The sequence below is a fragment of the Oncorhynchus keta genome, chromosome 14 (genome assembly GCF_023373465.1).
Source record: "Oncorhynchus keta strain PuntledgeMale-10-30-2019 chromosome 14, Oket_V2, whole genome shotgun sequence".
Lineage (NCBI taxonomy): Eukaryota > Metazoa > Chordata > Actinopteri > Salmoniformes > Salmonidae > Oncorhynchus > Oncorhynchus keta.
In genome coordinates this window covers 31,014,551-31,041,949 of record NC_068434.1, presented here as the reverse complement: position 1 = coordinate 31,041,949, position 27,399 = coordinate 31,014,551, and the positions used below count along the sequence as shown (strand labels likewise).

The window sequence follows — 27,399 nt, the reverse complement described above, 5'->3', positions numbered from 1 at the left end:
AGATATTGGAATCCGGCTCGAAGGACTAAATTGATGTGGAATTTTGTTATCAATGTTCATACATTTCAATTAGTATGCACACATGACTGTAAGTCGCTTTGGATAAAAGCGTCTGCTAAATGGCATATATTATTATTATTATTATATTAATCGGTCAGCAACCCAGAGTTTGTGAAGTTCTGGTTTAAATGAAACAGACAGAATTCCCAGCTTACAAAGGTCAAATCAATTTTTATTCACAAGAGCTCTCCAGTTCATATACAAAGACATTCATTTTATACCATGCCCCTTACTTACACACACACATGCACACTAACATGAGGAGAGCCCCAAAAATCATTGGGACCCAAAAATCATTGGGCCCCTCCACCACAGGCCACAACAACCCTGCACAATTGCTTTAACCACACACCTCCAGAACCCAATCGACACATCCAAAGCTTTAAATAACTACCTTTGCAGGCTTGCAACTCTCTTGTAGTCCAATATTTACTGTACGATATTTACTGACAGTGAGCTGTGAAAATATAACAACATTCTGCCCTCTATAAGAAATGTGCCAAAGGCCATATTTTACAGTCAAAATATAATTTTAATGGTAAAATTCTTGAATGAAAAATGATCTGAACATTAATGAATAACTTAAAATAAATATATCTTAAATATACATTAACCTCTTTAATTAACATAAATTAACATTATCATCTATAGAATGATATAACAAACAAAATAATAAAATCAGCAGCAGATTTTTTAACTAAGTATACATACCAACTAGAAAATAAGCAGCTGTAAAAGTGGAGGAAAGGTTAAGGAAAGGTTAAGTGTTCACCAAATCAATAGGTTTCTTGCACTTGGGGTCTTGATTGTGCACAACAAATGTTATCGTAATCCAGCCATTACTTTGAGATATATCTTGTTCACAGCCTGTGGGCATCATGTGAAGTGATCCAATATCCATAGCAATACCATTTAGCAGTTATCAATGGCCCTTGCTCAGCCTTACTCACCAAGAACCCAGCTCTGAGCCTTCTTGCTAGCAAAGTAACTGATCAAGTTTTTGAAGTCCAGCTTTCTAGCTAACTGTCTTTCAATGGACAGCATGGCAAGACCGCAAAGCCTGTCCCTGAGCTGACAAGGTAAAAATCTGTCGTTCTGCCCCTGTTCCTTGGCCGTCATTGTAAATAATAATTTGTTCTGACTTGCCTAGTTAAATAAATGTTAAAAAACAAACATAGTGGACCTCAAACAGTGTTTTATAAATCAGTTTTAGCTTACTGAAAGCTTTCTCGCCACCAGCAAAGTCATAGGCAGTGTGCAAAATATACGTATAGCAATGAACACTTGTCCAAAAATACTTTGCAGTTACATCTTACAAATTGCATTCAGGAGACCAAGAGGGGACAAGATAGGGGGAAAGTGGCAGCATATACAGTGTTCTGGTGTCTTCACTTTGAAACTCCGGTGTAAGATCTCTGGAATACTTCATGATCAGTGGTTGGCACACAGAAGGGACTTTATCCTCACTAATCTGATCAACTTTCAGAACAGCAGCGGTGTGGAACCTAGTGGCCAAGTTACTTATGATGTTGTCCATAGCAGTAAAACACACTGTGGTCCGAAATAGCATAGCTGCACTGTCCTGAGCTGTCTCCTCTTGAGAGGTCTCATCATGGAATATCTTCCTTTTCCTCTGGCGGCTTTGTTCCTTGCTAAATCGAGGTGCAACAGACATTTGCGTAGCAATCAGTGTTGTCTCAATCAGGAGAGACTCCCATCCAACTCTAAGAGCCTGCATCTCTTCCTTTAAGGCTCTGAAATTGGCAGCCTCTGTGTCAAGTGAAAACAAATTCTGACTGAAGAATCACATTCCTGTCCTCAATGCATTGCAATTATGCCAATTAACATGTCATTAAAACACAATGCTGCTCACCCCCTTCAGACCTGCCAACCCGGTCTAACTGTTTAGAGTACCAGACACTTGCTCCAAATTGGAGATTCAACTCTCATACATAGCACACACCGAATGGGGCTTGTCTTTCCCCCGCACGCTCAACCGAGCGCTGTTTGTGAGTCTGATCGCAATTATAGAATTGTACCAAATCAATTCCATTACATGTACAGTGTAGAATGGAGATAATTATATATAATGGTTTTTCTTAGCACATGTCCCCAAGTTTAGCCTATAGTGTAGGGATGTTTGTCACCTCCCAAACAGGGCCAGACACGGTTCATAATCAACACTAAAAGCAAAATAATTTCGCAAACTGGCTACACAAAGCTGAAGTAGGCCACGGCAAAGGGAATCTGAACTCTGTTCGCTAGAAGAGTCTGGTGTTTCAGCCTATGTAAAGGTGCCTATTGCATTTCTTTGCAGCGCATATATCATTTAAGATTTGAGAAATTTAGAAAATCTCGAATCTAGTGCAAAGGCATTTTGGAAGCATTGCCTCTATAGCTAATACCGGACACTCATGCATTCTTCATCGCACAGTCTTCTAAACTCTCGACTCCATTTAGTGACAATATGTTTATATTTATTTTTTATTATACTTTTGTAATGTTTTTTTGTGACGTGGATCATAATTACAGTTACAGTATATCAGTTTGCGTGATCCTCGTAAAGTAACGTGGAAAAAACAACTAATGGGACGCAGAATGAAATGTATATCACACTCGCACAAATGCGACCAGTTATTTTTCGTATTTGCATTTAATTTCTTTCATTAGCGAGTGAACTGCTGGCACTTTAGAGAAATAAACTTTAGAGTAAGAAAGTAAGAAAAATACTGATAATAATCGGGCCCTATTAATTTCTGCGTACTTTTAACTATAATCTCGTACCTGCTTACATGGACAGAGAATTGCGTAGTTGGCACACAAAATGTGTGCATGTTAGCAGGTCATTCATCAGCTGGGAGTTGGGATGGTTTAGGGCATGGGTGTCAAACTCTGGCCCGTGGGCCAAATTTGGCCCGCGGGGTAATTATATTTGGCCCGCGAGACAATACCAAATTACTACTAGAGCTGGCCCGCCGGTATTATACAGCGCATTCACCACTAATACTACGAATCCCATAATGCTCTGCTGTTTTCGCGCGCCAATCAGGACAGGACCCAGAAACGCTCTCTCCTCTGTGACAGTAGTCATAGCAACATAGACGCTACAACTGTCAGCGAGCTAACCCTTCCCAAATATGGCGAAAAGAAAGGCAGAAAACAGGAGCTTTCTGGACAAGTGGGAGGCAGAATATCTGTTTACATATGTAAAAGACAAACCTGTTTGTCTTGTTTGTGGAGTCAACGTGGCTGTAAGTAAGGAGTACAACATTAGACGACACTATGAAACGAAACACCATGACAAATACAAGGACCTGGACATGACTCAAAGGAGCCAGAAAGTAGAGGAGATGAAAAGAAGTTTGGTTTCACAACAGAATATGTTTAAAAAAGCCACATCACAAAGCGAGGCTGCTGTAAAGGCTAGTTATATAGTGGCAGCAGAGATCGCAAAATCAGCCCGGCCCTTTAATGAGGGAGAGTTCATGAAAAAGTGCATGATGAAGGTTTGTGACCTCGTATGCCCAGAGAAAAAACAAGCATTTTCAAACGTGAGCCTGAGCAGGAACACAGTAGCTGATCGCACATGTGATCTTACCACCTATCTGTATGACCAGCTGATGGAAAAGGGAAAAGATTTTGTTGCGTTCTCCCTCGCTGTGGATGAGAGCTGCGACGCATCTGATACTGCTCAGCTGTCAGTCTTCATCCGTGGAGTGGACTCAAATCTGTGTGTTACGGAGGAGCTATTAGGATTCAAATCAATGCATGGCACAACCACAGGAAAGGAAATCTTTGAGGAGGTTTCCAAATGTGTAACTGAAATAAAGCTGCCGTGGGATAAACTTGTTGGATTAATGACAGATGGTGCGCCAGCGATGTGCGGTAAAAAGAGTGGACTGGTGGGCATGGTTCGGGAGAAGATGCGGGAAGAGAACTGTGCAGGTGAGCTAACTGTTTACCACTGCATCATACATCAGGAAGCACTGTGTGCCAAAGCCCTAAAGATGGAACATGTTATGACCACAGTAACACAGGTAGTTAACTTTATAAGTTATAAGATTTATAACTCTATAAATCACCGCCAGTTTAAATCTTTTCTGGAGGAGTGTGGTTCGGAATACGCAGACGTGCCGTATCACACAGAGGTGAGATGGCTAAGCAGAGGAAAAGTACTGAACAGATGTTTCGAGCTGCGTGAGGAAATATGTCAATTCCTGGAAACCAAAGGGAAGGATACAGCAGAGCTCCGGGAGCAAAAGTTCCTGTGTGAGCTGGCCTTTCTCTGTGACATCTCGAGCCATCTCGATGCGCTGAACCTGCAGCTTCAGGGGCGGGGGCGCATCATCACAGACATGTACGCTGCAGTGAGGGCCTTCAAAACTAAACTGTGCCTGTGGGAGAATCAGATGCTGCAAGGAAACCTTTGCCATTTTCCCTGCTGCCAATCCATAAAAGCGCAGATCTCTACCGCCGTGTTCCCATGCGCACAGTTTGCTGAAAAACTCAGTGTTCTCGCCGGCGATTTGCCGACTTCGATGCCCAGAAATGCAAGTTTGAACTGCTTAGTAATCCCTTCGCAGTTGATGTGGAAAATGCACCAACCAACATCCAAATGGAGCTGATTGAACTCCAGTGCAACGACACGCTGAAGTCAAAGTATGATGCTGTGGGCGCCGCACAGTTTCCACGGTTCATCCCTGACACAATGCCTCAGCTCCGCACCCAAGCTGCTCAGATGCTCTCCATGTTCGGCAGCACATATCTATGCGAGCAACTTTTCTCCTCGATGAAGATGACCAAAACAACTCACAGGAGACGTCTGACTGATGAACATCTTCGCTCGATACTGAGGATTTCTTCAGCTCAGAGCTTGAGCCCAGACATTGATGAACTAGCATCCAAGAAGAGATGCCAGGTATCTGGCTTGGGCACATCAGATTAGACCAGTGTGCAATAATTAACGTTTTCTTTATGCACTTTTTCTTGCTACAAGGCATGGGCTTGAATGGTTGATTGATTTATTATCATTTTATTTGTAAAATTATTAGCCAGTGGAAAAAGTGTATTTTGGTATTTAAATCAGAAGGCTGCAAATAGAAAAGAGGCATACAATTTTTATTTAAATTTTATTTATTTAATAAATGAATGCCATTGATGTGTTTTTTCATTTGAAATTCGATTTTGCATGTCTCCACTATTAAATTATATATTGTATGGTAATAAGCGATGCTTACATTTACATTTTACATTTAAGTCATTTAGCAGACGCTCTTATCCAGAGCGACTTACAAATTGGTGCATTCACCTTATGACATCCAGTAGAATAGTCACTTTACAATAGTGCATCTAAATCTTAAAGGGGGGGGTGAGAAGGATTACTTAAAGGTACTTAAAGAGGTGGGGTTTCAGGGTCTCCATATTAAAAGGTTCATTTGTTCAATGTTGGCATATTAAAAGGTTAATTTGTTCAATGTTGGCACCGTGACTTTGTTCAGGTTTTACCATATTCAATGTTAATTTTGTTTTCCATAATTTTATATTTAATTTGTTCAATGCCCACTGGGTATTTGAGTTTGAGACCCCTGGTTTAGGGGTATGGGGACGGGGAGACAGGGCTGGTTTAGGGGTATGGGGACAAGGAGACAGGGCTGCTGACCCTGAAGCTGCATCTGTTGGGCCTGGCATACAGAGGCTTTCTGAATGTTTACTTTTTGCCAAAAACATGAAAAGAAAAAGAACCCGTTAGTTTTATTAGTACATTGTAAATAACACATAATATTAATGAAAGTCGGTGCAGCTAAGTTTGTGAGCAAATTTGACCTGTTAAAAGGCTATTGGCAGGTGCCACTGACGACTAGGGCACGTGCAATCTCTGCCTTTATTACACCCTTTGGTCTGTACTCATATTTGGTTATGAGTTTCGGTCTGCGTAATGCACCTGCCATTTTTCAGCGACTTATGAACAGGGTTGTCGCCGGTCTGACCGGGTGCGCTGTTTATCTGGACGATGTAGTGATATATACAGATACTTGGGAAGAACATCTGTCCCGTATTCAAGCCTTGTTCGAACGTCTGGCTGCGGGTCGCCTCACAATCAATCTGGCTAAATTGTATATTTTCCTTAGTTGCTTTAGTTAATAAATATACATTTTGTTACTCCTTATCTCCACGTTGTCTCCCTTTTGTTATGGGCTTTGAGCCGGTTCGTGACATCACATACACATGGTTCGCAGATGTTAATGCGAGAGTAGCGAAATGCTTGTGCTTCTAGTTCTGGCAGTGCAGAAATATCTAACAAGTACTCTAACAATTCCCCAACTACCTAATACACACAAATCTAAAGGGGTGAATGAGAGAGAATATGTACAAATAAGTACGTATATGGATGAGCGATGGCCGAGTGACAGTGTTAAGATATTTTATCAAGGTTTAAGATAGATGACTAAATAATTATACCCAGAAACTTAACCATTAGGATTAGAGGTTATATAGCATGGACAAGTGCTAATTAGAAATGATAACCATTGTGGAAGAAGGAATGTATGTATGTGTGTGTGTGTACCGAAAGTAAGCAAAGAGAATCCTTAACCTATGTTTGAACCGACCCAGCTATAACCCTTTGGAGATAAATTAAGACAGCGAGAGCCCCTCCAGGTTTTCTGTATCTGGGGGGGACTGGAACTGCCAGCTAAGTGATAATAAACTGTGGTGAGACTTCAGGAGATAATCCAGATATAGTGTGTAATGTATGTGCGTTAGTGGGTTGGAATGGACTTTTGAAGCAGCTTTGTCCTTGTCAGAGAGGAGGGGCATTTAAGACGCTATGAGTTGTGTGATATATAAACTAATGTACATGGTATTTTAAGTAGAGCTCTCGGGAATAAATGCTTTTGATTGATTTTGAGCTGGATCTTTGTCTATTTAATGCAAATAAGAACCTTACAAATTCTTAGAAATGGAGAAAGTATTTTGCTTTGTTATAATTGAATTGGTTAATGAACATATAGGAATTAAATTCCTCTAACACATCGGCAAAAGATAGTAGAAAATACAGTATATACATGTGACATGATTATTGTAAGATATGTAAACATTATTAAAGTGGCATTATTTAAATTGGCATTGCTCAAAGTGACTAATGATCCATTAAAGTGGCCAGTGTTTGGGTGCCAATGTAGACAGCAGCCTCTCTGAGTTAGTAATTGCTGTTTACCAGTCTGACAGCCTTGAGATATAAGCTATTTATCAATCTCTCTGTCCCAGCTTTGATGCACCTGTACTGACCTCGCCTTCTGGATGATAGCGATGTGAACAGGCAGTGGCTCGGGTAGTTGCTGTCCTTGATGATCTTTCTGCCTTCATTTGACTTGGAGGGCAGGTAGTTTTCCCCAGGTGATGCGTTGTGCAGACCGCACCACCCTCTGGAGAGCCTTCCGGTTGATACAGCCTCACAGGATGCTCTCGATTGTGCATCTGTAAAAGCTTGCCATGGTTTTGGGTGACAAGCCAAAAAGAAGGCGCTGTTGTGCCTTCTTCACCACACTGTCTGTGGGTGGACCATTTCAGTTTGTCTGTGATGTGTACGCCGAGGAACTTAAAACTTTCCACTTTCTCCATTGCTGTCCCTTCGATGTTGATAGGGGTGTGCTCCCTCTACTGTTTCCTGAAGTCCACGATCATCTCCTTTGTTTTGTTGATGTTGAGTGAGAGGTTGTTTTCCTGACACCACACTCTGAGAGCCCTCACCTCCACCATGTAGGCTGTCTTGTTGTTGTTGCTAATCAAGCCCACTACTGTTGTGTCGTCTGCAAACTTGATGATTGAGTTGGAGATGTGCATACCTCCACCACCTGTGCCTGGCCCGTCAGAAATTCCAGGACCCAAGTGCACAGGGTGGGGTTGAGACCCAGGCCTCCAGCTTGATGATGAACTTGGAGGGTAGCATGGTGTTGAATGCTGAGCTGTAGTCAATGAACAGCATTCTTACATACAGTTGAAGTCGAGAGTTTACATACACCGTAGCCAACTATATTTAAACTCAGTTTTTAATAATACCTGACATTTAATCCTAGTAAAAATTCCCTGTTTTAGGTCTGTTAGGATCGCCACTTTATTTTCAGAATGTGAAATGTCAGAATAATAGTAGAGAATGGTTTATTTCAGGTTTTATTTCTTTCATCACATTCTCAGTGGGGTCAGAAGTTTACATACACTCAATTCGTATTTGGTAGCATTGCCTTTAAGTTGTTTAGCTTGGGTCAAACGTTTTGGGTAGCCTTCCACAAGCGTCCCACAATAAGTTGGATGAATTTTGGCCCATTCGTCCTGACAGCTGGTGTAGGCCTCCTTGCTTGCACATGCTTGTTCAGTTCTGCCCACACATTTTCTATGGGATTGAGGTCAGGGCTTTGTGATGGCCACTCAAATACCTTGACTTTGTTGTCCTTAAGCCATTTTGCCACAACTTTTGAAGTATGCTTGGGGTCATTGTCCATTTGGAAGACCCATTTGCGACCAAGCTTAAACTTCCTGACTGATGTCTTGAGATGTTGCTTCAATATATCCACATAATTTTTCTTATGATATCATCTATTTTGGGAAGTGCACCAGTCCCTTCTGCAGCAAAGCACCCCCACAACATGATGTCGACACCCCTGTGTTTCACGGTTGGGATGGTGTTCTTTGGCTTGCAAGCCTCCCCCTTTTTCCTCCGAACATAACGATGGTCATTATGGCCAAACAATTCTATTGTTGTTTCATCAGACCAGAGGACATTCCTCAAAAAAATATGATCTGTGTCCCCATGTGCAGTTGCAAACCGTAGTCTGGCTTTTTTTATGGCAGTTTTGGAGCAGTGGCTTCTTCCTTGCTGAGCAGCCTTTCAGGTTTTGTCGATATAGGACTCCTTTTACTGTGGATATAGATCCTTTTGTATCAGTTTCCTCCAGCATCTTCACAAGGTCCTTTGCTGTTGTTCTGGGATTGATTTTCACTTTTCGCACCAAAGTACGTTCATCTCTAGGAGACAGAACGCATCTCCTTCCTGAGCGGTATGATGGCTGCGCGGTCCCATGGTGTTTATAATTGTGTACTATTGTTTGTACAGATGAACGTGGTACCTTCAGGCGTTTGGAAATTGCTCCCAAGGATGAAGCAGACTTGTGGAGGTCTACAATTTTTTTCTGAGGTCTTGGCTGATTTCTTTTGATTTTCCTATGATGTCAAGCAAAGAGTCACTGAGTTTGAAGGTAGGCCTTGAAATACATCCACAGGTTCACCTCCAATGGACTCAAATGATGTCAATTATCCTATCAGAAGCTTCTAAAGCCATGACATCATTTTCTGGAATTTTCCAAGCTGTTTAACTGTGTAGCCAGCCGCACCAATGTGTCGGAGGAAACACCGTGCACCTGGCAACCTTGGTTAGCGCGCTGGAGCGCGATGAGACAAGGACATCCCTACCGGCCACGCCCTCCCTAACCCGTGCACACCAGCGACTCCTGTGGCGGGCCGGGCACAGTGCGCGCTAACCAAGGTTGCCAGGTGCACAGTGTTTCCTGCGACACATTGGTGCGGCTGGCTTGCGGGTTGGATGCACGCTGTGTTAAGAAGCAGTGCTGCTTGGTTGTGTATCGGAGGACGCATGACTTTCAACCTTCGTCTCTCCTGAGCTTGTACGGGAGTTGTAGCGATGAGACAAGGTAGTAGCTACTAAAACAATTGGATACCACGAAATTGGGGAGAAAAAGGGGTAAAATGAAAAATTATACACCCCCAACCTTCCTCTTCCCAGAGAGATGTTTATCTTTGTCGGTGTAATGCATGGAGATGCCCGGTGGCAGAATTGATTCTGACAACATATCCGGAGAGAGCCATGTTACTGTGAAACAGAGAATGTTACAATCTCTGTCTCTCTGCTCGATTTTCATCTACCTTGTTGTCAAGAGAACGGACATTGGTGAGTATTATACTCGGGAGCGGTGGGCAATGTGTACGTCTACGGAGCCTGACCAGAAGGCCGCTCCGTCTGCGCGGGTCGGTTTCTGGGATTAGATCCATTGTCCTGGGTGGTGGTCCAAACAGAGGATACGTTTCGGGAAAGTTCTTCCCGGCTGTATGTAATAAGACTTAAGATTTTCTGTGATAGCAATGTAAAAAATAATACATAAAAAACGAAATACTGGATAATTCCCTAAGAACTCGAAGCGAGACGACCATCTTACTTAGTCCCCCTTCTCTGTGCATTCTTATGTTGTGCAGTCTTTTGTTAAAAGCATACATTTCACCAGTATGAACATACTTTCTCAGCTCATCCTATGTAATACATACATAATGTTCAACTGTAAGGTTAGTCCACTCTATCGGACATCAGCGCAGACATGGGTGGCTAAATACTGTTCCACATTCAGACAATATCAGCACAAAAAGACACCAAGCTTGCTAGATCAGTCACTGATAGGAGTTGATTTTGCTGCTCCCTTATAAGGACATCACGATTTATGTAGTCTATTTTAATTAATGATGCGTATTGCTGGTGGTACAGTAGGTAGCTACATTCTTGTTACCACGAAGTGCTTTATTCCACAAACTATGACTGGGTCCTTTAAAGTAGCTCCTAAGAGATTCATAAATATGTTTTCATTTGTTTTTAGAGAATTGAAGAGTGTGCTAATAGAGATTTCTCTTGTTCAGGGGAGCTGACACAATGTTATTCTGTTTTTAATAATGTATCCATTGTTTTACAAGCAGCATCTTCTGGACTGTTTCAGTTACTGTGATCAGTTTGATTTTTACCAAACAAATAGAGATTTCTCTTGTTCAGGGGAGCTGACACAATGTTATTCTGTTTTTAATAATGTATCCATTGTTTTACAAGCAGCATCTTCTGGACTGTTTCAGTTACTGTGATCAGTTTTACCAAACAATAACTTGTTTACTATCCCCCTCTTTAATTTGAATGTGGATGGAATGGATGTTTGATACCACCTTCACATGCACATCCATGCACACGTTCACACACACACATGCAAGGTTCAAACAATTTGAAGCTTGACACCTATGCATTTTTTTGGTTGTATTTATTTTATTGAGTATCTCTTTTTCTATGTTTTAGGTTTATTTGTGCTGTAGCAACCTCTTCAGATCTTTGTTCATTGTCCATGTTCTGTTTTGTATGAAATGGATGGCTAGTTTGCATAATTTTGCTTTAATAAAGATTTTTTTTTAAAGGTCTTGTTTCAAGACTTTTAAAATATAATCATGAATTTCTTATTGATTAATAGTTGTATCAAATATTCAGAATGCACTTAAATGTTAAATGCCTATTAATGAAGTTATTCAAATGTTGTACTCTTATTTTAAGGTAGAAAATGCATAATTTGTCATCAATCTTCCTCTGTAGTATGTGGTGATTGACTGACACTCAATCTGCTGTGAAGTAATTATAGACTGATATGACAAGGATTCATTAGTTCAAATGTTTACCATCAATAATGTATGGGTTTGCGTGGAAAGTGCAAGGCCCACTCAATAATATACTTATACTAGTTGATTCATGGTATTGTCAACATATTGTAATGCCCTCCAGGGATTGCTCTTGGTTTAGAGTTCAACATGAGGCCAGTAGTATTGCTAGATAGAGTGGACAAATGCCGTTTGTCAAATTTTCTGGTTGAACACAAAAAAAAAACACTATACTCATGTAATGCTTCCAGTTTTGTAAATAAATGTTGACCACTGCAATTACATTACTGTATTATTCTCCCTTAATGAGATTCTATTCACTGGACACACTGGTTGAATCAACTCTGTTTCTATGTAATTTCAATGAAATTCTGCTAAACCAACATGTAATATACTTTGAATTGACTTCTGCGCCCAGTGGGTTCCTTGTAAAACCAATGTCATTGTTATTGCTGCTAGCTTGATTCTTCTCAGCTGGCATTTTACTTGCACCTCTCGCAGGGTCATTGCAAGTTTTTCTTTGGGTAGGTAACTATGATCGCTATTTGTCTTTCTAGTTCTGCTACACCAGTAATGGCATGTCCCGCATGACACAAACATTTCCATCTGATTTCAGATTAAGTTATTGAAGAATGGCTTCTCTCCCATGTTTACAGACAGAACTGAATGCACCTGAAATACCAGTTATGGATGAGTTTTCGTTTCCCAAACATGCTAACACTGACATCAGTGTTGCTCTTCAGCTTTCCTCCTAGCTTCCTTGTCTCTTCTGTTTACAGTATATAACTTTCAGTGGTAGAAAGTTATCTGATACAGTATGTATTATTCTGGGAATTCTTCTAAAAGTTTGTAAAGGGAACACTCTCACACACTCCTTTAGCATCTGTCCTAATGACAAACAGCACTGAGCTGCTGATGAGTCTGATTTCGTGGTCTTCTACTCAGAACACTCCAGCCAGTTCAGCCACTGCACCCTGGTAACTATATAGATCACAGTGGGATTGGCCTTTGACCCCTCTTCTACTCAATGATTGTGCCTCCCTACCGCCGATCTGTCTTAATTGTCACTTGTAATCTCTATTGCTGATATAGTCTTCAGTGCCTGTTTTAATGTCAGATCCAGTGTGCTATTAGTAGTTTGTTTTTGGGATTGTTTACTTATCTGGAAATAATTACAGAAAAACCGAGGCATGACACAATCATTTTACCATTGTTTTCAATAAATAATTCACAATTTTACAATTCCAAATTTCCTAATTTATTTACACTATACTTATGGGACTTATTTTGGATGTGCAGAAACCCTCAAATGTCATGAAAGCTTGCCAACACAGAATGTTAAGACTTTTGAGTTAAGTGTGCCCTCAACGCCAGTATGAAAACAGCATGTCCAGGCTCTCAAGTTAAATTAATAAAGGTTAATTTATATAAGTATTCTGTGTTCATAGTTACTGTACAGCAGTTAACTGTGAACAAATTCAAATGGATATTGAATGTTAGGAGTACAACAAGAAAATGAATTAGATAAAACAAATAGTGTTTGTTTGTTCTGTACAAATAAAATAGGTACTGTAAACTGCATAATCAATGCTCTACAAATCATCTATACAGTTTGTCTGCTATAATGTGTCTTTATACAGTAGAAAGTATTTCCTTTCACGTTTGATACAACCATCATAACAGATTATCATGATGGGTTTCCCACATAACAGTAAACCAGTTTCCACATTGAAACTCATTGACATGTTCAATTCTCAATTGAACTGTTTCACCAATCATTATATATGTAACATCTCTCTGTTTTCACTATACAGTACTGTACGTCAAGGCAACAGTTCAAGTGAACCATTACCCCCTTTTCTCCTTAAACTTACTGTATTGTAAATGTGTATTTTTTTAACATGCTTGAATATTAAATTGTGGGTCTATACTACAAAATGATTTGTTTCATGATACCCCTTGCTACAACATGCACATCTGATGTGTGTGTGCGCTTGTTAGTGTGTCAGACGTGGTGTGGTCCAAGGTGGAGTACAGAGAAAGCCCGGCGGTGTTTACGCAGCAGCAGTCGTATCTTCTCGTCGTCTGAGTCGGGGTCCAGAGGCTTGTTGTACTCCTCATCCTCCACCTCGTTCTCCGAAATCTCCCCTCCCTGCTCACCCTGTGTGGCCTGGGTGGAGCTAGGCTCTGAGGCACTCTTCTTCCTCCACTTGGTACGTCGGTTCTGGAACCACACCTGATGAAATCATTTATTTACTTAGTGGGATTTCTTATTTTAACCAGCTTACATTACATTATACAATATTGTAATACTTTTTACAACTTGAATTCAGATGAAGTGTTTAACTGTTAGTGCATGTATGTAGTAGATCTGTTTTACCTTGACTTGTGACTCTGTCATGCCCAGGGAGTAGGCCAGTCTAGCTCTCTCTGGCCCGGCCAAGTACTTGGTCTGCTCAAAGGTTTTCTCCAGGGCAAATATCTGATGTCCACTGAATGTAGGTCTGGTGTGCTTCTTCCTGCCTGACATATCTCCTAGATGCCCACTGTCTGGAAATAAAGTAAATATTACAGTTAAGTTGTTTTTTTTTGTTGTTTTTTTTGTTTTGAGTCTTCATATTAATAGTGGACTTCATATTAATAGTGAGGTAAATAATGATGATCTGGTCAATTTCATAGGAGATTCATAACTGTAAAATGTTAGTCAAATATTCTTATATTGGAGGAATCAACATGAATAAAAAAATAAAACATTTTAGGACATAGATACAACCAATTGTCCTGTATTTTTTTTAGGATGGTTGTTTTAAAGATTATCAGATATAATAGTAGATAGAATACATTTCTCAATACCTCATTTTTTCACATATTTTAAAAGCAATCTTGAAAGGTTTTATGTGACTTGCACAGCATTATACTTGAATATAGCATGCAATCAGGTTAAAAATATTTGTATGTATGTCAAGTGGATGAATCCATTTTTAAACAATAGCACATAAAATAACATTATAGATTACAATATCTTATATTGAGTATTTCAAAGACAACGGTACACTCTATCAACCTTTAACTAACAGAACCTTGAATTAAAAACTTGAATGAGAAAAATTAATTTAATAAAATGTTTTAACTAAGATGTTTTTGAATTAAACAGAACTTGCAGAGTAATTTACCCAACTGCATTTATTAATTAGTTTGAGTTTGTAGAAAATCATAACCTAGCTAATAATACAATTATCTGAATATCATGGATGAGTGTTAAGAGCCAATGTCATGCCTCACGCAGTTGGTTAGTGAGTGGTGTGATGTTAAGCTGACTACAGTGTGGAGTTAGACTCACTGTCTGTGCACTGCTGCCTCCCTCCTCTCCACTCGCACCCGCTCGCTGCCCAGCAACTGCCACTGCGACCCTTCATGGGGCACTCAGTGCCAGGCTTGGTGAAGCTGCCCAGGGAGGGGTTATAGTCTGCACAGTTGTAGTAGACCCCTGGGTCCACAGTGCCAAAGCCCCCCATGGTGGGGTATCCAGAGAGCAGGGTGGTGGTGCCTGTAGCGCCCATCATGGAACGGCTGAGAATGTTGCTAATGCCTTGGGCTGTGCCCGTTGCCTGCAGCTGGCTGTTCAGGCCTGGGTTGAGCTTGCAGAAGGAGTTGGGCACTGAGAACTGACACACAGGTGTCTTTAAGTCTGAGGAGAATTGGTTCAGGCTGTTGTTAAACAGGAAAGACCCCGGTATGTTGGGATCCATGGGAAGTGGTCCCGCCTCCAGATTTCACCAACTCACCTAACAAGGTCCAGTCATGAAAAGACCCAGTGTGGCCCACAAAGGTTCAAGTTCACCTCTCTCACCAAGCTGAATGAATACAGGTTTGTTGATTGTGTTCTTATTTCTTAATCCAGTCTGTTGATGTTCAAATGATGACCTATGATGCAAATGCCAATGTCCCCTAACTGAGGACCAGATTACTCCAGGTCACTGGTATCTGCAGAGGTGTCTCTCTAGCTGGTTATGACAGCAGAGGACAGGTACCAGCATAAAACCTCTTCACTCTCTTCCTTCACCTGATTTGTGCCATTGTACTGCACGTGGTAATTCCAAAATTAGCATCATGTGTTGTGGCACCTGAGAAAGAGTGTTCACAGAGTTGCTCCTCAAGACAAATATCTCCTCCCTGCTCTCTCCTCGGGGGTCATAAATAAGCAGTATCTTGAAGTGGAGTGGCACCTTGATAAAGATAGGCCACATTAGAATGCTGCTTAGGATTGGTCAGGCTCTCACAGCTCTCATGCCTTTCTATTGGCTCCCTGGTCAAATCCAACTATTGGAAAACAGCAGATTAATAGTGTTTTGAAAAGGTAGAGTGTGAACAAGTTGCTTTTTGATGGCCTGACATGGCTGGCCCTCTGTGGTGCTGAGGCAGAAGTAGCTTCGGCACACAGATTTATATTTCCTCTGTTTTAGTCCATTGCATGTGTTGTCATGTTGTGTTGTCATGTTGTGTTGCTGTCAGGTTTTGTTGTCATGTTGTGTTGCTACCATGTTGGGTTGTTATGTTGTGTTGCTGTTTGTTGTGTTGTTCTAGGTCTCTCTTTATGTAGTGTTGTGGTGTCTCTCTTGCCTTGATGTATGTTTTGTCCTCCATTTGCCTCTTGGTAAGCCGTCATTGTAAATAATAATTTGTTCTTAATTGACTTCAATAGTTAAATAAAGGTTACATTTTTTTTAAACAGTGGGGGAAAAAAACTGAATTGATTTAAAAAAAATATTTGAGTTACTATTTAGGATTAAAAGAAACAAATTAAAATCCTCACGGCTTGTAGAAGGGTATATTTATTACAGAATGTAAACTCACAAATTATTAGAGGATAATAATAATAATAATAATTAATGAACTAGTCTATTTGTAATATGCACACATATTGCTCTGATTTCTATAATTGTGTCTATATGTGCACATTTAGCAGAAGTCAAATTCATTACACTGGCAATGTTTGCTCTTGCCAGGACAGATTGATAGCAGTCTACGGGAAATGCCAAGAGTGTTGCATAATCTTGTGTAATCCTGACCTTTGGAGTTTTCCTGAGGCAATTTAGTGGGGGGAGGGGAGATCTAACATGTGACTATTAGCTCACTTTTCTCCTTACTTTTTTCTGGTTACTATCGACATGTCCAGTAACTTTCCAAAAGTGGTGACATGATTTTGGAATGTAAATTGGGATGGTCTGTATCCTGTCACATGATGCTGAACCTGCGGATGCCGCAACCTCCAACAGAGGGCAGTCAAATTCACCTTTTATTTTGAGCAGTGGGTGACCAGCAGTTTAACCACAAATGGTTGACATGCCTTGTTTTGAATGACCAGCCTGGTCTCATAGACTAGAGGTAACATAGTAAACATAAACCCGGGACACTCAAATTAGTATGATATGTTATGTTTGGTATGGTTACATAAGACAGAAGGTTGTTGGTTGGTTGGGGTCTAGCAGCCCAAGGTTGCGTGTTGAATCTCACCATGAACAACTTTAGCATTTTAGCTAATTAGCAACTTCGCAATTACTTACTACTTTTGAGTTACTTTGCAACAACTTTGCATTTTAGAAAAACCCTTCCCCTAACCTTAACCTTTGAACCTCTAGCCTAGCTAACGTTAGCCATCTAGCTAACGTTAGCCACAACAAATTGGAATTCCTCAAATATCATACGTATTGCAAATTAGTAACATATTGTATGAATTGCAAATCATAAGATATCATACAAATTGCAATTCATAACATATCATATGAAATGGATGATGGACATCCACAAATTAATACATAACATGATAAACGTAACATATCCTACTAAATGGAGGGAGACAGATTTAGATTTACTATGTTACATCTACCCATGAGTCCAGGTTGGAATGACATAGGGTTTGTGAGTTACATTTGCACATTTTCAAGATAATCTCAAAAACAACCGTTTGAAATTAGGTAGAGTTGAGAGGTAAGTGATGCCATTTGCCTATTTTGTAATGTGGTCAACTCACTGCCACCATGTCAAGTCCCCTGTGAGATACCTCGCCATGGCCCTGGCCCAATAGAGACTACTTTGTCATATTACCAGCTCATTGAATCAATCATGGATGTTTGAGCTGATGCAAAGGTTCAAATGTAGAATTTCCACGGAGTTTTGCAGTTATTTTTTAGACGTTTGAAATGGAAAACCCCAACCCTCTTTTGTTACTGTTATAAATTATCCTCTCCCCGTGAAAAGAAGATGTGGTGCATATAGCGATGGTTAGAAAGTGGAACCTACAATTCTTGGATTAAAAAACGTTTGAAAGAAAAGTGTTATACACAACTGAACTTTTCACAGGACCTGAACAAAGAAATTATCCAATATAGATAAACAAACCCCCAGAAGAAGACAACATTATTTACCTGTCACCTATATAATTGTATTGCTCTGTTAATAATGGAAATTCCAACTCCTGATCATCTCTTCTCCCCTACAGTATGTGAACCAGGTACTGTATGTGGAATATTCTCCAGGCACACAACATTATGTTGTTTGCATTGTAGGCTGTAGCTACATGCTTTACATGTGTAGTCATTGAACATGGGGGAATTCCTTATTGTTGAAAGAATAATGTCATTTCTGGTTTAGCAGTAATTATTTTCACATTATATATACCTACTTAAAGAACCTGGTTTATTCATAACTTGAGTAATGTAAAATGACAGTGAAACTACTGGTTGATTTCCCACAGTTTAGTTTTATCATGCTTTAAAAATATACAAATGTTACTGTTTTCAAAGATCTCAAAGTGTTGGATAAAACAGAAAATGGTGTTAGATAAAATAAATGAAAACATGGTCTCTTCTGTTAGAATGTAGGTACTTTTCCAGAGTACTGTCCTGCCCCTTAGCCCTCCCATTTCCTTTACTTGTGATGAGAAATCTTTTGTGTATAAACTACAGGGACGTGGGCAGACAGAGGACTATAAAGCCTGCGAACACTCCCACCACCTCAGAACTACTCAAACTACTGTAAGTGTACTATGTGGCTATGCATTACATTACAGAGGATACGAAGAGCAACATGTACAAGATGGTCAGCAGAAGCCTTGGTAAGGATCGTCTCTTCATTGATGAATGATGGCAACTGTGTGTGTAATTGTAATAGGAGGAAAGTCTACTTCTAGTATATTTTCATAGATGTAGACCAACCACTTATATTATAATGGTCTTATGTAAAGTGGATCTTTATATCTACAAACGTTACAATATTTTTCCTTCAATGAATCATGCACATTTACGTCAAGGGATTCTGGTAGGCACAGATAACAGTAAAGCTTGTCATTCACAACACTGACATACTATGTATGGCAGATACCCATGGATATGGCAGATCCTCGAGGAAGACCAACCTGTCATTTACGATATACAATTGAATAAGAGATTTTCTGGCAACCAGCCATATAATCCGTTTTCTTTTTTAAAAGTGTTATCATGTCGAGACGAGGAATTAGATTTACTAGTGACAAGAACTCTGCTATCCAGAGGCTTCTCTGGTCCAGGGTGAGAGGGGGCTAAATTATTATTCATGTGAATGAATGATTTCATTTGAGACACAAGTTTAGGACAGGTTAATGGGGAGATACAATTTAATGTAAGACAAATCAGAGAATTGTTTAGGGCACTGTAAACAGGAATGTGATGTAAACAAGACTCTTCCTTAAAATGTATCTATCAACATAGTGTAACCGCCTTTCTTGCTGGCAGCAAAACTAAAATAATAATAACACTAATATAATCTCATCTCCTCTTTTGCAAGTAACATTCAGTATTTTTATTGATCAGTGAATGAGAATTGCTGTCATTTAAGATTATTTGACAAAAGCCTTTCCTATACCGATGCAATCAACTTTGTTGGCTTGCATAGAATCAATTCCATAAAGCAGTAAAGCAGTTTCAATCTCAGTCACATTCAGATATTCATTTCTATGTTGTTTTGATCATTTTAATCATCATGTCTGTCAACAACAGCTATCTTTTTCATCCCTGACTGAGGTACTGTAGCATTCAAATAATTAGCCCTACTTCCCCTTTTCAAATCTCCTTTAGAGCCTGAGCCAGCACACATTTGTGGACCCTGCTGCCTGGGCCCCTTGACCTTCCACAGGGAGGCGATGGGGGCTTTGGTGAGCCTGAGCCAGGGAGATAGACGGGCAGACAGGACTGGGGACACCTTCAGACATGGCCTGGTGTTCAGCAGCCGCCCAGTACAGCCCCAGGAGAGGGTGTGTCTGCGAGTGGAGCGGTGTGGGCTGAACTGGTGTGGAGCCATGCGTATAGGCTTCACCACTGTACCTCCAATTGCCAGAGACTTGCCCTCCTTGGCCATCCCAGACCTCACAGACACCCCTGGTCACTGGGCCGCTCCTGTGCCTGAGATGTGCTGCCTGGCAGGCTCAGAGCTGGAGTTCTGGGTCTCCTATGGCGGTACATTGTATTTCAGGAATGCCAACGGCCGACAACACAAACTGCTGGAGGGAGTAGACCTCAGCTGGCCCCTGTGGGCCATGATTGACGTGTATGGGCAGACCTGCTCTGTGCTCTTACTGGGTAAGTTCAGAAATCAGTGGAACATGTATGAATGAACAGTCTGTCTGTCCTTCTCATTTGATCTATTAGTTTAACTTTTTACTGCAGTGGGCTAAATCATTGTCACACAGAGTCATTCTTGGTAGTCTTAAACAAATCTTCTTTGAAACAAAAGTATACACCTCACACACATGGTTATGGGCTTAAAAAAAGAAGACACATACCATGTCAGATATAGAGTTGAAATGTTACATTTTCAGTTTGCATCCCAATATTATGCTACATATACGTACGTCACTGTCACGACTTCTACCGAAGTCGGTCCCTCTCCTTGTTCGGGCGGTGTTCGGCGGTCAACGTCACCGACCTTCTAGCCATCACTGATCCATTTTTAATTTTCCGTTGGTTTTATCTTGTCTTCCTTTACACCCGGTTCCAATCTCATCAATTACATGTTATGTATTTAAACACTGGATTTTCGTCAGGTTTTTAATAATATTAATATCATTCCATCCATGAGGCCAAAGAGGGCGCTTTTGGTCATTGACTGCAGGAAAGGGCTAATGATGTCCAACTGTCAGGGACTAACTACATATCTGGTTATCTCTTGTAGGTTCGGAGAAGAAATACTTTTGGTGTAATCAAAAATCCTGTCCTGCTCCTCAACGGCATTCCTCCTGTTCTGCTCATCAGAGACATGCCTCGCTCAGCGTAGACAAATATATGAATGTGAAGCAAATTTGTGATGACAGCCATGACACATATCCTCTTCCATGTCCAGCCAATAAGCAGACATCAAGTAAGCGTCATGATACAACAAACTCTATCTTGTTTTAGAACTTTTAAATTAAAAAATATCCTTCATGTGAATGTAATTGCTTGATAACTCATCTAGCTATTCTTAAAATAATAATGTTCAATACTATTTCAAACCAAACATTTTTCCAAGGCTAACATTTTACACACATGTACTATTGTGTGGCTAAACATGTATTGAAACATATAAGCCATGCTGCTTCAAGGACATACTGTAGCTACAGTACATGTTAGCCATAGGAGTGAGCCACATAGGAGCCACATAGGAGTGAGCAACCTTTTGGACACCACACCACTAACCACCCTAACTTCAAAGCCATGCCGAGCCGAGTCCCACTTGACCTTACAGGTCATGTAACTGAGCGTATCTGTTCTGATTGCAGACTGTAAGAGTGTAGAGGACTGCACAGTGTGTATGAGCCAGAAGGCCTGTATCAGCCTGCGGTGTGGCCACCAGTGCCTGTGTCTCCAGTGTGCCACCAGAGTGATCCAAGAGTTTGGAACCTGCCCTCTGTGTCGCCAGAACATCAAGAACTAAACGGCCCCAGGCACAGACCATCACATGACAAACTGATATGATGATATGATTAAATGCTGTTGAGGTACAATCACAATAAGACTGAGAAGAGGAAGAAATTAAAATGCACAATCTACTGAAAAGATAATGAATGTGACCTGCCAGATATGCTGCTATTGGCATAAATTGCACAAAAAGACTTGAATGTGTAAAGCTATATTTTCTTGTACATGTACTTTACTTGACTGTGGTCTATTACTATAAGAGTGACTTCCTGTGCTGATAAATATTCTGTTTGATATATAACTGTTTTAGGACCATATATCAATCGCTGCCTTTTACCCATACTTTCTACTTTTTGTATCTGTTATTTAAGACATGTTGTCTGTTGTAGAAAGATATATGTGTTTTTATATGTGTAATAAAATCCATGAACATAACTGCTACTGGGCCTAGTGTGGTCTGCTCACTTCGTGAAGTAATACTTACGCAGCTCACCATGTTACATATTTCTCATTATAAAATGCATTTACAAAGACATTTCATAACACAGAGTTACTGATTATCTGCATGTCAACATATTTTCGGTCTCTGTTTAGGGCCGTACGCTTTTGAATAGCCTAGTTCTGGTTCATGTCCACATCCAGGCTCAACCCTAACCTCAACCCCAACCCTAACCCTAACCCTAACCCTAACCCTAACCCTAGCCTAGTCCTAGTTCATGTCCACATCCAGGCTCAACCCTAGTCCTAGTTCATGTCCACATCCAGGCTCAACCCTAGTCCTAGTTCATGTCCACATCCAGGCTCAACCCTAGTCCTAGTTCATGTCCACATCCAGGCTCAACCCTAGTCCTAGTTCATGTCCACATCCAGGCTCAACCCTAGTCCTAGTTCATGTCCACATCCAGGCTCAACCCTAGTCCTAGTTCATGTCCACATCCAGGCTCAACCATAGTCCTAGTTCATGTCCACATCCAGGCTCAACCCTAGTCCTAGTTCATGTCCACATCCAGGCTCAACCCTGACCACAACCCTAGTCCTAGTTCATGTCCACATCCAGGCTCAACCCTAGTCCTAGTTCATGTCCACATCCAGGCTCAACCCTAGTCCTAGTTCATGTCCACATCCAGGCTCAACCCTAGTCCTAGTTCATGTCCACATCCAGGCTCAACCCTAGTCCTAGTTCATGTCCACATCCAGGCTCAACCCTAGTCCTAGTTCATGTCCACATCCTGGCTCAACCCTAACCTCAACCCTAACCCTAACCCTAACCCTAGCCTAGTCCTAGTTCATGTCCAAATCCAGGCTCAACCCTGACCACAACCCTAGTCCTAGTTCATGTCCACATCCAGGCTCAACCCTAACCACAACCCTAGTCCTAATTCATGTCCACATCCAGGCTCAACCCTAACCACAACCCTAGTCCTAGTTCATGTCCAAATCTAGGCTCAACCCTAACCACAACCCTAGTCCTAGTTCATGTCCACATCCAGGCTCAACCCTAACCCTAACCACAACCCTAGTCCTAGTTCATGTCCACATCCAGGCTCAACCCTAACCCAAACCACAACCCTAGTCCTAGTTCATGTCCACATCCAGGCTCAACCATAACCCTAACCACAACCCTAGTCCTAGTTCATGTCCACATCCAGGCTCAACCCTAACCACAACCACAACCCTAGTCCTAGTTCATGTCCACATCCAGGCTCAACCCTAACCACAACCCTAATCCTAGTTCATGTCCACATCCAGGCTCAACCCTAACCACAACCCTAACCCTAGTTCATGTCCACATCCAGGCTCAACCCTAACCACAACCACAACCCTAGTCCTAGTTCATGTCCACATCCAGGCTCAACCCTAACCACAACCACAACCCTAGTCCTAGTTCATGTCCACATCCAGGCTCAACCCTAACCACAACCCTAACCCTAGTTCATGTTCACATCCAGGCTCAACCATAACCCTAACCACAACCCTAGTCCTAGTTCATGTCCACATCCAGGCTCAACCCTAACCACAACCCTAACCCTAGTTCAAGTCCACATCCAGGCTCAACCCTAACCACAACACTAATCCTAGCTTCATGTCCACACTCCAGCTCAACCCTAACCACAACCCTAACCACAACCCTAACCACAACCCTAACCCTAGCTTCATGTCCACATCCAGGCTCAACCCTAACCACAACCCTAACCCTAGCTTCATGTCCACACTCCAGCTCAACCCTAACCACAACCCTAAACCTAGCTTCATGTCCACACTCCACACTCCAGCTCAACACTAACCCTAACCCTAACCCTAACCCTAACTCCAGCTCAACCCTAACCACAACCCTAACCACAACCCTAACCCTAGCTTCATGTCCACACTCCAGCTCAACCCTAACCACAACCCTAACCCTAGCTTCATGTCCACACTCCAGCTCAACCCTAACCACAACCCTAACCCTAGCTTCATGTCCACACTCCAGCTCAACCCTAACCACAACCCTAACCCTAGCTTCATGTCCACACTCCACACTCCAGCTCAACCCTAACCACAACCCTAACCCTAGCTTCATGTCCACACTCCAGCTCAACCCTAACCACAACCCTAACCCTAGCTTCATGTCCACACTCCACACTCCAGCTCAACCCTAAACTTAATCATTATCTATTTATAAATTAATTTCTTGGATCTTTAGTGTGTGTTCCTTTTATTTGTATGGCACTTCATGAGGTAGGCTTCTATAGCACTTCATTTGCCTATATTAGCACTTACACTGTTCCTTTACCTTTAGTTTGTACATGTTTTATTTGCATGATACTTTAAGATCTTTGAATGTGTTTTTTTCTCCAAATATATGAGGTTTTATTAGCGTTTACTACCGTTCCCTTAATGCAATTGATTTTTTCATATTAGCACATAACTTTATGAATTATAAGACTTGTTGATTTAGTCATATTTATGATCTGTTTCTTTAAAGCTGCAATATGTAACTTCTTGGGCAACTGACCAAATTCACATTGACGTATCTATAGCATCCATTTCTTTCTCATTGAAAGCAAGTCTGAGAAGTGGTAGATCTGCTCTATGTTTCTATACTTCCCATTCTTCAGTTTCAGCTTCAAACAGCTGAAAAATATATATTTTTGGTTATGGAAAAAGTATTTCACAACGGTTTATATTGTACGATGACTCTCTACACGATACTTAATTGTTTTGTCACATAAACCGAAATTAGTCAAACTATTATAGAATTTTAGCAACCAGGATATGGCGGAGCGATTTCTGCATTGTGCATCTTTAAGGGTCTAGATATTTACATATTTTGATTCTGTGTGGTCTCTTCTCCCAGCAAAAAGGCCTTATATTGGACTTTATCTCCACAGCTCCTGAATGCGTACAATATGAGCTTCATGCATTTGGACCACCTGTGTCCATAGGCTGCCATCTCGTGGCCCTTTGTAAACACTACAGAGAACTCTTTATTGAGTCGGGTCAGAGTTTGGAGCTTTCTGTAGGATCACCACCCATGCACTCTTAACAGCTTGTAGAAATGTTCTTTTAACTAGAGGTTTATAAAATGAGTTGGTCAAGTCCCTATGTGCCTGTGCACCCCGTCTCCCTTGTGTGTAACAGACCTCAGTCCCCTTATCTAACCCTAAGTTCTACTTTAGGCAACATGTTAGAAATGATTTTGGGTTAATTAAATGACCGTTAAGCAGTGTTAATGAAGAACAACAGTCAACATCCACCAGTGCCCAATGAATGCTGATTTATTCCTACAAATGCCCACATGGCAGGAGACTTCAAATACAGGGAGGTGTTCAAGGTGAGTCAATGATTTGTCATTTTTAGAACAACATGATGTTAAATAGCTTACAATTTTCAATATGTGAGAACTTCTAAATTCAAGAGGGAGCTCACAAACCCATGAGTTTAACAATCGAACAAAGCCACAACCAGTGACGTGACTGGAGCCACATTGAAGCCAATGCCATAACCCACTAAATATCTCATAGACCTTTTTAAAGTATTGTTAGGGTGACTCGGGTGATGGTCACGTGCCATGATGATGAAAGTCTGGAACCGTGGGCTTTCTCTGAAGAGGAGATGATGTGGAGAGAGGAGAACAGAGAGGGATGTGACCTTTGGTTGTTGATCTCACAAGCTGTTCAATATTTATCTTGGATGGCAGACCAGAGTTGGGTGCAGTCAAGACAGAGAGAGAGCCAGAGAAAGGAAGAATTCACCAGTCCGATAGGCCTGAGGAATATCTGAAGACTGATTCAGACACTGGGAAAGACAGAAGAACCAGCCAGCCACTCAACTAGGTTGACAGGAATACTAACAGAACTAAGGAAACTCTGTGGACAGACACAAGAGCAATAACTTATTATGCCCATAGGGGGCTCAAGGGCACGTGCCATCTCAGATTTGTCCTGTTTAAAAAACGTTTTGATGTTGAATTAATTACGAAAATAAATTTTTAAGCCAATGTTTAATCATCATTATTTATAAAAAGATCTGTCAGCTGTATTTTGCAGAGGGGCCACACCGACTAGACCAGGCAAAGAGTATCCCCATTCCCAGCAAACACAGCTGATGTGTTAGGTAAAAAGGGTTTTATACATGCATTTGATTGAAGTACAATACCAGTCAAAAGTTTGGACACACCTACCTATGCAAGGGTTTTTCTTTATTTGTACTATTTTCTACATTGTAGAATAATAGTGAAAACATCAAACTATGAAATAACACATATGTAGTAACCAAAAAAGTGTTAATAGAAAATATGTTTTATATTTGAGATTCTTCAAAGTAGCCACCCTTTGCTTTGATGACAGCTTTGCACACTCGTGGCATTCTCTCAACCAGCTTCATGAGGTAGTCACCTGGAATGCATTTCAATTAACAGGTGTGCCTTGTTAAAAGTTCATTTGTAAAATGATTTTTTTTCCTTAATGCGTTTGAGCCAATCAGTTGTGTTGTGACAAGGTAGGGGTGGTATAAAGAAGAGAGCCCTATTTGGTAAAATGCCAAGTCCATATTATGTCAAGAACAGCTCAAATAACCAAAGAGAAATGCAAAACGCCCAATTTTTCCGATTTTGATTTGTTAAAAAAGTTTGAAATATCCAATAAATGTCGTTCTACTTCATGATTGTGTCCCACTTGTTGTTGATTCTTCACAAAAAAAATACCGTTTTTTTAATCTTTATGTTTGAAGCGTGAAATGTGGCAAAAGGTCGCAAAGTTCAAGGGGGCCGAATACTTTCGCAAGGCACTGTACATATTCTTATTAATTCCTTTACACTTGTGTGTATAAGGTAATTGTTGTGAAATTGTTAGGTTAGATTACTCATTGGATATTACTGCATTGTCGGAACTAGAAGCACAAGCATTTTTCTACACTCGCATTAACATCTGCTAACCATGTGTATGTGACAAATAACATTTTATTTTATTTTATGAAGTTGGCTTTAGCTAGCCAGGGAGCTAGGTTTCCAATCTCCCAACCTCATAACGAGCTCCCAAGCCATTTCTGGCTATCAATCGAGTTAGATTAGCGTGTCTAACTATTTTAGCTATTTTTCTCCAGCAAACGTGGCATAATGATTATGGCTCTAGAATGCAGGTAAAATCTGCAAAAAGCTGCACCCCCAGGTACTGTGTACCTGAATGTGTTAATTGTTCTTCAGCATTATTGATACTCTAGAATTAAAAGCATTAACCAAAGTGTCCACTGCAATCTACATACTATAGTAGTTTCCTCTGCCACACACTCATTTCCAAACTGGGTGGACAAGTGAGGCTGCCTTTGCAACATGGGCATGGCTGCTCTTGGAGCAGACTGTGGAAACACTGATTCCTCTCCTCCAGCTGTGGGCATGTGTGTATGTGAGTGTGTGACTAAGTCTGTTAGCGTGAGCCCAGGTCTGGATTTTGAATTTGTGTATTTG

The 27,399-nt window shown here is 40.9% G+C and overlaps 3 protein-coding genes across 3 annotated transcripts in view; 1 reads left to right on the top strand and 2 right to left on the bottom strand.

Moving 5' to 3' along the window:
• Nucleotides 1-27,399, bottom strand: part of LOC118393200 (prolactin-releasing peptide receptor-like) — a 377,063-nt gene that overhangs the window by 125,386 nt on the left and 224,278 nt on the right. The gene's annotated exons all lie outside the window — the stretch shown is intronic.
• On the bottom strand, nucleotides 11,884-15,708 carry LOC118394232 (homeobox protein Nkx-6.3-like). Its single transcript, XM_035787451.2, has 3 exons — nucleotides 14,867-15,708; nucleotides 13,907-14,076; nucleotides 11,884-13,762 (listed from the first exon to the last, which is right to left on the bottom strand). The coding sequence occupies exons 1-3, from the start codon at nucleotides 15,273-15,275 to the stop codon at nucleotides 13,532-13,534; spliced, it is 810 nt and encodes a 269-aa protein (XP_035643344.1). The 5' UTR covers nucleotides 15,276-15,708; the 3' UTR covers nucleotides 11,884-13,531.
• Nucleotides 18,503-21,890, top strand: LOC118393207 (E3 ubiquitin-protein ligase NEURL3-like). The gene is made up of 4 exons (XM_035785658.2): nucleotides 18,503-18,640; nucleotides 19,638-20,138; nucleotides 20,731-20,916; nucleotides 21,317-21,890. The coding sequence occupies exons 1-4, from the start codon at nucleotides 18,580-18,582 to the stop codon at nucleotides 21,469-21,471; spliced, it is 903 nt and encodes a 300-aa protein (XP_035641551.1). The 5' UTR covers nucleotides 18,503-18,579; the 3' UTR covers nucleotides 21,472-21,890.

Coding starts and splice junctions, on each gene's coding strand:
- LOC118394232 (XM_035787451.2), bottom strand. CDS start 15,275: ATGGATCCCAACATACCGGGGTCTTTCCTGTTTAACAACAGCCTGAAC. Junction 14,077..14,866: donor GAGGCAGCAGTGCACAGACA/GTGAGTCTAACT, acceptor CTTTATTTCCAG/ACAGTGGGCATCTAGGAGAT. Junction 13,763..13,906: donor TGACAGAGTCACAAGTCAAG/GTAAAACAGATC, acceptor TGATTTCATCAG/GTGTGGTTCCAGAACCGACG.
- LOC118393207 (XM_035785658.2), top strand. CDS start 18,580: ATGCATTACATTACAGAGGATACGAAGAGCAACATGTACAAGATGGTC. Junction 20,139..20,730: donor CTGCTCTGTGCTCTTACTGG/GTAAGTTCAGAA, acceptor TATCTCTTGTAG/GTTCGGAGAAGAAATACTTT. Junction 20,917..21,316: donor AGCCAATAAGCAGACATCAA/GTAAGCGTCATG, acceptor TTCTGATTGCAG/ACTGTAAGAGTGTAGAGGAC.